Source organism: Tachysurus vachellii, chromosome 24, assembly GCF_030014155.1.
Source record: "Tachysurus vachellii isolate PV-2020 chromosome 24, HZAU_Pvac_v1, whole genome shotgun sequence".
Lineage (NCBI taxonomy): Eukaryota > Metazoa > Chordata > Actinopteri > Siluriformes > Bagridae > Tachysurus > Tachysurus vachellii.
Genome location: NC_083483.1, coordinates 2,731,415 through 2,743,450, shown reverse-complemented (window position 1 = coordinate 2,743,450; position 12,036 = coordinate 2,731,415). Strand labels below are relative to the sequence as shown.

At 37.4% G+C, this 12,036-nt stretch overlaps 1 protein-coding gene across 1 annotated transcript; it reads left to right on the top strand.

Moving 5' to 3' along the window:
* The first annotated feature begins 5,182 nt into the window (after positions 1–5,182).
* On the top strand, positions 5,183–11,161 carry LOC132839886 (interferon-induced GTP-binding protein Mx1-like). The gene is made up of 12 exons (XM_060861114.1): positions 5,183–5,375; positions 6,131–6,268; positions 6,457–6,608; positions 6,763–6,901; positions 7,018–7,216; positions 7,793–7,871; positions 7,995–8,117; positions 8,969–9,110; positions 9,382–9,540; positions 9,752–9,828; positions 9,991–10,242; positions 10,928–11,161. Exons 1-12 carry the CDS (start codon positions 5,186–5,188, stop codon positions 11,159–11,161), a joined length of 1,884 nt encoding a protein of 627 aa, XP_060717097.1. The 5' UTR covers positions 5,183–5,185.
* Positions 11,162–12,036: the final 875 nt, after the last annotated feature.

The window sequence follows — 12,036 nt, the reverse complement described above, 5'->3', positions numbered from 1 at the left end:
GAAAATATAGGAAAAATGTTTTCCTATAACATTACATATTGAAGTATCTCATTCCTTTAATTTTCACATCAATTTACTAACTTTTTTAAAGGGCATCATACATTTTGATTACAGTTATGTCTAATGTTTAGAAACTGCCACAAAACATGTCTTTTCCTGTTTAAGGAAAGGGTACTATTTAGGGTAAAGTTTTATTTCTAGAGCTATTTTTTTTTACGAGACATGATCACTTTTTTAGGGTATATTGTTATCTTTCTAAAAAAATGGTCACTTTGAAGGGTGTGTGCTCATTTTTATAGGGTGTATGGTGACTTTAGCATATAGCAACTTATATAGAGTATGAGCATATAGACACATTATAGAGTGTATGATAACTTTTTAGGGCATATTGTTATTTTTTGTATGGTGTATGTTTATGGATTTGAATTTTTTATTGCATATTGCCCCATGTTTAGGGTGTAGAGTCAATTTCTTGTTACTTTTGAGGATCAGATAATTTATTCTGGGGTTGTGAGGCCAGTGTTTCAGCAGAAGTGCCATTTTTCTTTAAAGAAATGTTAATTTCTTAATATGCATGCTCACAGTACAGGAATTTTCACTCATGATGGCCTACTGATCCTTATTTAGGGAATCAGCTCACATTAAAGGTATCCATCAATTTTAGTGGAAATGGCCAATATTCTGTTGCATTTTGATAATTATTTAGAGCACATTGTCACTGTTCTTAGGAGGATGGCCACTTCTTAAGGTGTATAGACATTTTTTGTAGGATGTATGTTCACTTATTGCACAAGACTTCTTTTGTAGGTTCATTCCTCTAATGACATCTTGGGGCATAATGCTATCTTTGTACAGTGCATGAGCTCTTTTTTAGTGTGTTTTAGGGTGATTTTATAACCTTGCATAACTGCAGATATGTCATCAGTAGTCCGAATCAGCGTGAATATGAAATATTATCATTTTTTATTATTAAAAATAATACTGAAACCTTTTTTCAACGTTTGGGAAAATAACAAAAGGTCAATTCCGCCATCTAGTGTTTAATGGCGGCTATATACCACTTTATTGAAACAAAATGACTATAATACTGGGTTGCTTAGTGGTTAGCATGTTCGCTTCATACCTCCAGGGTTGGGGGTTCAATTCCCACCTCCGCCTTGTGTGTGTGGAGTTTGCATGTTCTCCCCGTGCCTCGGGGGTTTCCTCCGGGTACTCCGGTTTCCTCCCCCGGTCCAAAGACATGCATGGTAGGTTGATTGGCATCTCTGGAAAATTGTCCGGATTGTGTGAGTGAATGAGAGTGTGTGTGTGCCCTGTGATGGGTTGGCACTCCGTCCAGGGTGTATCCTGCCTTGATGTCTGATGACACCTGAGATAGGCACAGGCTCCCCGTGACCCGAGGGAGTTCGGGTAAGCGGTAGAAAATGAATGAATGACTATAATACTTAAGGACCTTACTTGACCCAGGAATTATTTTTATTTTATGAATGATTAACAGATATCACAGTACTTATTGTATACTGCATTAATTGCATTTTGAACAAACAAACACACAATTATGATTCCCAATAATATAATTATTGCCTCTCTAGTCTGCCTTCCCTCTTGTTTTCTGCTTTTTTTTAAATATTCTTCTTGTTTTTTTTATTTTTTTTTTATTTCTCAGTAAACTTTTCCTTTTTTTGATCCTTCCTAGTTTCACCTTCTAAGTTCGAACTTACTCAATTATAAAACACCTGATTTGCCCAACACTAGCTAATATTACAGTAACTGATGTCAGAGCCGATCCTGACCTCCCTGGGGCCCTAAGCAAAATTCTGCTATGGGGCCCTCCTACCTGACCCATGAGCCATGTAAACCATTTGCCATACATTCACACTTGACACCCCATTGCACTACAAACCTCCCTCCTTTTAAAAAACATTTGCTCCATCACATGGTCAAAGAGTAAAACAATACAGAATTTAATGAGGTATAAACAAATATATATTGCATTAGGCCCCACTTAAACTGCCTCCCTCACATTCCTCTTTATCCATTTTCAAATATAAAATACTATTTATAATATGACTTGGCTCTTGCAATATTAAACTAGTGAATATGCAATAGCAGATATCAGAAATTAGTTTTTACTAGTGTAAAATTCCTGATATCAAAAATATGGTCACTACTAGAAATCACACTCTTAATATTTACATTTTAAGTATTGAAAACTGAATTATTGATATCAAAAATCCATATCATGTGAATGTATAAAAGCTGAAATGGCTTGCCATACCGTATCACTGTGTTTTATAGCATGCATAAGAGCAATACTTGATCCCTAATGGTTATTATTTACTGTGGGATGTGCATTCATATTGACCTGGCAGTATGCCCACTCCAATGTAAATCCATTGGTTTCCATATTGCATTAACGTTGTTGTAACCTTGATTGAGAGACTATAAACATTGTCATGTAGGAGTGCTATCACGCTACTTTTTGTACTGGTCCCCACACAGATGCTGCTGCTGGAAAGCACGCGTGACATTTCGTGCACGATTGCACGCGCATGTGAACGCATGTTCACGCGCGGCGCGGTTATCGAGCTGCCGTTTATAAACACCGTTGCCATTGAGCTTTTATTCACGCGAATGTTCACGCAATAAATTGTTGTGTGACAGACAGACAGGCCAAGAGATGCACTGGCAGCACTGCAAAGTTAATTTAGCTAGTCAGATAGAGACTAGAGACAGAATCAACTTAACTTTACTGTTATTTGCTCTTGCTGACATCAAACTTGAAGAGAACACAAGTTTATCTGATTGCTTGTTCTCACATTTTACTCTCATTTTGTTTCTTTTTTCTCTTTTCATGGCCAGATGGATAACTCCACTTCATATTGTCATCTACACAGTAAACATTAACACGCGCTGTAAAATGAGGCAGGGGCGGCGGGGCCTTGCGTAATTTGCGGGGCCCTACGCAACTTGCGTAGTGAGCGTATAGGGCAGATCGGCTCTGATTGATGTTATCATACACCTGCCAGCACAATTTCTCTGAACAGATGAACTGTTAACTCATCAACTCCTTGAGTGAATGAATGACGACTGCTCCATGGCGGTTTGTGGAAAACTGCCAACTGACAATAGTCCCACCTGCTGGCCGGAACTGGTAATGTTATCAGCTGGCTTTTTAAATACCCTACACATTAAACACCAGATCACACATTTAACTTTGAGGGATATATGGGATAAAAAAATACATGGTGGTAGAAACTGAAACATTATTACATCCTCTCATGCTTAGCCAGGAAAACAAGGTGTGTGAATGTCTATATTAGTTCGAAGTTACATGAAGATATGACCAGACTATAAGGACACGTACATTGCTGTAAGCAGCTAAACCGATAGAACAGGACTTAAGTAGTGTCTCATGAGCGACACCAAACTAATGTAGTTTCGTGTTAGAAGGGCAAATACATTTATATTTTATTTATCTGGTAGTCCTATTGACAAATATGCTTGTTTTACTGGCAAACTTTCAAAGTAATAAAACTCATATATTTAAAGTTTGTTCTTTTCACTCTCAAGCACTGACTATTAGCTTCAGGATTCGAGTCGCTGAGTCGATTCTTCAACTCTTTTAACTTTTATTTGCCTAGTCAAAACGTCAGACTAAACTAAATATTACTTCCCCCTCTTTCCCTCTGTGGAAGCATCAAAAGTAAAAGAAGGTAGTTTACTTTGGGTTCATCCAGGGGCGAAGCCATCATTTAAGGGGGGGGGGGGATGTCTAGTGTTATCTGTTTTTATTTTCAGTTAACCCTTGTGTAAATGACAGGTTTTATTTTAAAATCATGCTTTATATGCGTTATGATTGTATATGATTATAAAACAGAAAGAAAGAAAGAAATAGAACAGCTTGCCACTGGGACAGTACCCTTAAAAGGACATCTTTGTACCTTATTTACATTTTTACATTACCCATCATCCTCCATGTTTGTTTCCCGTCTTCACCTGTCTGTTCACCCGGACTCTATTTATACTCATCACCACCGTCTTCACTCATTGTCGGTTATCGTCTTTACTACGTTCTATGTATGTGTGATTTACCTGCTCCTTATTATTAAAATGACATCTTTAACGTCACTATTCGTCGTCCTCGTCTCTGTCGTGTACATACAGTGACACATACTTGATATTATGTAGAATTGGCAGAGTTAAACATGCTGTAAAATCTCAGTTCAACATTATCTTTATTCTTATTTGAAGGGTTCGGATAACACACTTGTTAAAACAAAAGACGTTATAAAAGAGTTTATATAACGTTTGTCAAAGCAGCTATTTTTCCTTATCCCTTATCCTTTAAGTTAAAACTTGCTATTTATTCAACAAGAGCAACAGGCAGAGTTACTAAACATTGTGCAACACAATTCGGATACCATGTGCCAACTTACACTGCTTGACATTTTTATAAAAAAGGACTGAAGCGTTTTTTGCCGCTTTGAGCTCATCGTAACCGAACGCTGGACCGCGGTGCGACTCGAGCCACAGTACTGGGGCCGCGTGATGATGACGTGACAAGTGAGTGACTGATTGCCGTGAACGTCATGTATAGACTATCTTAAACTTTCTTGTCTCTTTGAATTTTAAATCACTCTGCATTTATATACATTGCTCCATTAAAACCTCAACATGTGGTGAACACAACTCTCCACTAAAAAAGTGAGGGGGACGAATTTACTTTTTATAAAAAGTGCGGGGGACATGTCCCCCGCGTCCCCCGCGCAATCTACGCCCCTGGGTTCATCTCTAGGATTCGATTCATTGAATCATTACAGCAAATCCAGGTAGAACCGAACGGTATTTGAATGATTAATGTTTATTGGGTTGACTAATTATAGTAAAACACTCTACAGAAACCAATATTGTATAGTCTGTATAAGCCAAAACCATATCTAAGTTTCGCCTTTCATCTGATTGCTTGAGAATCGATTCATGTAAAAGAATCGTGGAAAAAAACGATTTGAAGGTAGTTTGCATGACAGGTAAAGCATCCTGGAGCATCACTTACTCTTCTACAAGTATCAGCGCTGTAAAAACAGCGCTGCGTAAAAGCACACACTACAAACGAAATAAGATTAGTTGTTGATTATTGTCTATTAATTATTTATCTATTTGCTGAGTTTATCCGCAATCAGAGATGAGGGCGATCCTGAATAAACCGTATGAATTAAAGGTGCGTCCGTGCATCGACCTGATCGACTCTCTGCGCGCGCTCGGTGTGGAGAAGGACCTCGAGCTGCCCGCCATCGCCGTGATCGGAGACCAGAGCTCGGGGAAGAGCTCGGTGCTGGAGGCGCTGTCCGGAGTCGCGCTGCCCCGCGGGACTGGTGAGACAACATGGGGTCAAATTAATCATGTAACTTTAAAAAAAATGTTCTGATTATATTAATTACTTTTATTTCTTCTCTTAAATGTCTAAAATCTAAAAACATTTCAAAATAAGTTAACATTAATATAACTTTCACTCAAGACAATAATAAGTAAAAGCAGTTACAGTCCACTTTTAGTCTTAGATTTGTTGTTTTTAAAATTAAAATGTTATAATTAAGCCAAACTTTAATGACTTTAGTTAAAATACAAAATACAATTTTTGTTTAAAATAGTTTAATACATTTTTAAAAACATGAAAATTGTCATTTGGTATCATGCATTACCTCTTGGGTCAAATAACACAGAACACAAGGGAAAGAAAATATTAGAAGAGAATTCAACAGGTCCTCAGGAAAAATGCTTTTATCTGGCTTGCACATGTCTGTTTATTAGACTGGATCTGGAGCTCCCTGTTTAGTGACTCTAAGTCAGTTCCCTACAGCTCGTTGGTAGCTATAACTGGATTGTCTTTTCAAGTGTCTGGCATCATATCCTGCTTTCAATCTTTTTTAATATTAATGACTAAAAATAAGGGTGGGATAACAATGACTTGATTACTCTCACATGGTCATGGAAATGAGTGGGCACTACACAGAACCAGCAAACCTACAGTACTGTGAATACCTTGTGTTATCTCAGACAAAACTTGTGGGACATGTCATGGGTGACTTTTAAAAACAAGCTAAATTTTTGTTTTCTAATCATCATGCAGGCATGGTGACACGATGTCCACTTGAGCTCAAGATGACAAAGAACAGAAACAAAAACTGCTGGCATGGAAAGATCCGGTATCTGAATTATGAGGAAAACATTAATAATCCTGCTGATGTGGAGGAAATTATTAAAAAAGGTACTGACTCGATATCACAATCACAATAATGTTTAAATAGATAGCTTTGTTTGGACTTATTTTTAAGCATTAGCTATATAATATGGTTACTGGTTTTGTCTAATGTTTGCTAGCTAGATTTGTTTAGTTATATGAGTGTTTATACTTAGCTGTTTATTGTCTCAATTATTGTTTCATGACAATTTAAGCTCAGCAAAATATAGCTGGGCCTGTGGGCATCAGTGACGAGCTCATCAGACTGGAAGTGATATCAGCTGATGTTCCTGACCTCACGCTCATTGATCTGCCTGGAATTGTTCGTGTGCCAATGGATGGTCAACCAGAGGACATCTGCGAACAGGTAAATTATTGTTAGACATTATTTAATGAATCGTATTTGTTATATACTGTCTATGCAGATTAAATATGGCATTATAATAACTTTGTAAATTTGTAAAATATAAAAATAAACCATTATGAAATGTAATATCAACACATTCCTGAAATTCTTTCAGAGTAAGAGGCTGATACAAAAGTTCATATCAAAGCAAGGTACCATCATCCTGGTGGTTGTGCAGAGCAATGTGGACATAGCTACTACAGAAGCACTTAAAATGGCTAAAGAAGTTGATCCAAATGGAGAGAGAACTCTTGGTCTGTAGTCTTTTCATCCCTGTATAATTTTAATACATTACAATGCAAACTTTGATGCTTCTTCTCATTGTCTAGCTAGCTTGTCTTCCGTGACTTTTTGTGTGTGATTATAACAGGGATCCTAACAAAGCCTGACCTGGTGAATAAAGGCACAGAGGATGCAGTGGTGTCCATCATCAATAATGAGATCATTAACCTCACTAAAGGCTACATGATTGTCAAGTGCAGAGGACAGCAGGAGATCCAGGACCGTGTCATCCTGTATAAAGCTATTGAGACAGAGAAGAACTTCTTTGAAAATCACCCTAAATTCAGGTTTACATTTTTATCTCTGGGTAGATATGTCTTTAAGTAGATTATTTAGAAATTACCATGGAACTTCCTTTAGGTTTTGAAAGGTGCACAATATTAGCTTGTACAAAGGGTCATAATGCTCATCTCTCTCACTCATCTCTCTCACTCATTTTCTACCGCTTATCCTAACTACCTCGGGTCACGGGGAGCCTGTGCCTATCTCAGGCGTCATCGGGCAGGATACACCCTGGACGGAGTGCCAACCCATCGCAGGGCACACACACACACTCTCATTCACTCACGCAATCACACGCTACGGACAATTTTCCAGAGATGCCAATCAACCTACCATGCATGTCTTTAGACCGGGGGAGGAAACCGGAGTACCCGGAGGAAACCCCTGAGGCACGGGGAGAACATGCAAACTCCACACACACAAGGCGGAGGCGGGAATCGAACCCCCAACCCTGGAGATGTGAGGCGAACGTGCTAACCACTAAGCCACCGTGCCCCCCCATAATGCTTATAAATCCTAAAAAAAATTTTACTACAAAGCTTAGTGAAATGAGTGTAAAATGTAATCTATATTTTTCACAGCGCCCTGTATGATGTAGGGAAAGCCACCATTCCCAATCTGGCTGAGGAACTCACGCTCCAACTTCTTGTTCACATTAAGGTAAAAAAAACAAAAAACTTTCCAGAAGCCTACAGGTTGTGTGGTACAAAATGTCCTTACTGGCAGTAAAATCCTTGCTTGTAGTCTCTGTGTGTGTGTATCTGTGTGTTTGTGTGTGTCTAGCATTCTCTGCCACATTTGGAGGAGCAAATCCAGAAGAAGTTGGATGAAACTCAGGCTGAACTAGATCACAATCTTTCAGGGCTTCCTACTGATCCAAACCAAAGATATAACTTCCTGACTGATGTGAGTTGTACACAAAACCTAAATAAAACCAAATAATTTAAATAAATAAAGTTAACCAAAAAACTATAAAAAGAAAATTAAAAAAGTGAATAGAGGAAGAGTCAGGGACATGGTCACCAGAGTTAGATCGCTGGAGCAAGGCTTTGGACGCCATGTTGTTGGCTCCAGCCTGAATCTGTCTTAACATGGGCCAGGACAATTAACCTCAGTAAGGACCTCTGTGGAACAGGTCTTTGGAAGGTACCATATTGGCCTCGTTGTGGAGCAGAGATTTGAAGGACACGACGTCAACCCCAGTGCAGTGCAGCAACTCCTCACCAAACACAATGGTGGAGGCTGCCACACAATCCCGTCATGGAGAAGACCTTGGATCTCAGTGTTACAGGTTGCCTTGATGGCCTCTGGAGGCAGATCTGCACTGTAAGCATTTGAAAGTGCAAGTGGAATAGAATTTAATATTAATACTGACAAAAATCATAAAGAAAATAGAGGCAAGCAGTCCAAAAGTGTGATAACAAAATCTAAATCCAAAGAACAGGCGAAGATCAATGAAAAGATCAGACTTTCAGGATTTAGGCCTCATCATTGCACAGAGACAAACAGCACAGCACAAAATAACACCATACAAGAGACAAGGATGGTTTAAACTGATATCTTTCACTAAAACACAAAACACTACATGTAATATAATCTTTCATCTTTCAATTCATTTTCATCTGCATTCCAGCAAAATATTCTATGTTACCATTTTAATACAGCTGTTTGTTTTTTGTAATGTAACCATAAAAATACTAGAAAGCATGTGGTTGTGAGTTTTTAAATCTGACCACAGATTTATGTTTGTTTATTAGAAAATCACAGAATTTACTAAGGATGTCATCAACCTAACAATCGGAGAAGACCTGAGTAATATGCCGCATGTTAACATCTTTTCAAATCTGAGGAAACACTTTCACGATTGGAAGAATGATCTAGACCAATCAGGACAGAACTGTGAGTCTAAATCTATCTGTGTGGCTGTACATCAAGGGCATCGCAGATATGTATGTATACACATGAAATGTCATCAGATATACTCATTTAATTAGTGTATGCCTATGATTTTGCCTGTTTGGCAACCATTTATTTCAGCATAATTTTTAATTAATTTAAATGGACATTTCAGACTTTCTGAAAATTCATGGCAAGCAAACGTGTGAAAGAAATGGTGTCTCTTTGACCACACCAAAGTTAGTCATTTACCTTGAGTTTCTAAAATTTCTAGTTAATAACAGCATTGAGAAGGAACTGCAGGAGTACGAGGAGAAATACAGAGGAAGAGAACTTCCAAGCTTCATCAACTACAAAAATATTGAGATCATTTTGAAGGACCAGCTCAAAAAACTGGAGGAACCTGCCATCAGGAAACTGAAGGAAATCTCAGGTACATGGCAGGAAATTGTTCATGTGCATGGAACATTTTTTCAGGTTTTATGTTTTTTATACAAGGTGTTTTGTGCAAAAGGTAAAAGATAAGTGGAAAACACCATGGTTTGCTAATACAACTACATTATAATTACAGATTTTAATTTTCTCTTCCACACACTACCTTTTGTGTCCATGTAAACATTGTGTTGATAGAAATTTGTCTTTAGGTCTCATAAAGACAGAATTCATCCAACTGGCTCAATTCAGCTTTCACGCTTTTCCCAATCTCCTCAAGACAGCAAAGGTAGGCTACCATTTTTACTCTCACACACAAACAAACTCTGCCTATATTTGCAGGGCTATGAGCACTAAATGACAATATATAACAAACATAAGGCACATGCTTAAGACACTAATCAAGCTATATCGAAAAATATCATGGTGTGAAGGTTTTTTGTTTTTCTAGATCAAAATTGAGAACATAAAGCAGGTAAAGGAGTCAGAGGCTGAATCATTACTGAGGACTCAATTCAAGATGGAGCTGATGATCTGTACCCAAGGCAGCATATATAAGGACACCCTGTGCATGCTGAAGTCTCAGGAGGGAAAAGAAGAGAGAGAAAAATTTGGTGTGTCTTGCCCTGCTGCTCTGTATGATCACTCAGACAGTGAAGCCACTCTTGAGGAAATGATGTACCACCTGAACTCCTACTACAGGGTAAGTGGTAATTCTATAAGTGGCAGATAGTGTCGTTTATCTGCAATGTTAGCATTTTTGACAACAGCACAACCAGACAAAAATATATGCAACCTGTGCATGTCAAAGTCTGCAAAAACCTGCATATTCAATATGTTAATTAAAATGGAATTTGACTTTTATATGTATATTTATCTCAACCTTTCCTAAGTAGCTGCTCAATTATATTGAACATAGCCAGACATGCTATGGTTGAGGCTGGTATTGTCTCAAGACATTTTGTGTATTGACTTGAATTAGTCCTAGACTTACTGGCATTTGTACTTGGACTTGTCTCGTACTTGTGCTGATCTTGCTAAATATAGAAATATCATTCCTGTGCAAAAAGTATGGACAAATAAGAATGAATAACATATTATAACATCCTAAATGCACAATTGAAGCTAAATATTTGACAGAATGGCTTGATCTCAAAAAGTATATAATGGTTTTTGGTGTTGTACTTGACTTGATTAGACTTTCCTGTGGAGTTGATCTTTACTTGGCCTCAACTCCCTTAAGTCTCAGTCATGACATGATCTTGGCTAGCCCTGGTCTTGGATGTAACAGTCATTGACAGTCCTGACAGTTTTCTAGTTCTTGCTGCTTATTTGATTATATTTGATGTGAATGGAATTAAATTTTTCTTAATTAAACATGTGTCTAGATTTCAACTAAGCGTCTGGCTGACCAGTTTCCGCTGGTGATCAGGTACATGATGGTTCAGGAGTCAGCAGTACAACTGGGGAGAGAAATGATACAGTTCATACAGGGCAAAGTCAACATTGATGAGCTGCTGAAAGAAGATCATAACATTACCAACAAACGTAACAGCCTGAAGAGCCTCCAGAAACGGCTTAAAGATTCTCTCAATTACCTGACCACCTTTCATAGCCAATGATAAAATGCAATTATAGGATCTGTTTTGGTGAATTATGATTTACAGGTATAAGGAATGACATTACTGTCAATTACTTATGTAATTATGAAAATATATAAATATGAGATTAGCTTATAAGGTTGTTACTAATTTTCTGTTAAAACAATTATTTTCTGTACTGTGTTGAGTCTGTCACAAAAAAATTTGTGAGTCTGTCAATGACTAACTAGAAATAAAAATCATAAAATTATATTTGTATATGTATTTTTTGGCTCTTAATAAATTAAGCCTTACTTGTTCTTTACTCTATATTACATGTACAATATGCTTTATGCGGGTGGATTTTGTTCTAGTGGCAGTGTGGCGATGGCGATGTTCTTGATCTACGCTCCCAAAAGGTTCCCTAATGCTTACTTCAGAACTTTTTAAATACTTTTCTCCACAATACTTAAGTAATTTATGAAATCACATCTATTAAACTCAATTTCTGCAAGCTGAATATGGTTCACTATATATGGAACTTTGTTTTGTTCAGCCCTGTGAATCTAAAAAGAAAATGAGAATGAAAATCTTTGCATTATCTAGAAATGTTTTTCATCTTATCATTATAGTGTATTGACCTCCACTGTATAGCATGCACACATCAATTCATTTTATATTTATATAATACTTTGTAAATGCTTAATGGATTTATAGAATATTATTTAGACATTTCTCTCTAAATGTCAAGCCAAAGATGACAATAACATTGAAAATCTCTCATCTCTGTAATAAAAAGATGCTATTTAATGCATTTAAATGTCCGACCTGCATCTACGGCAATTTGGACACTTGTGAGATGTGATTAGTGACCTAAATAGCAGTAAAATGTTAGGTTTCATAAGATAAGGCATAAT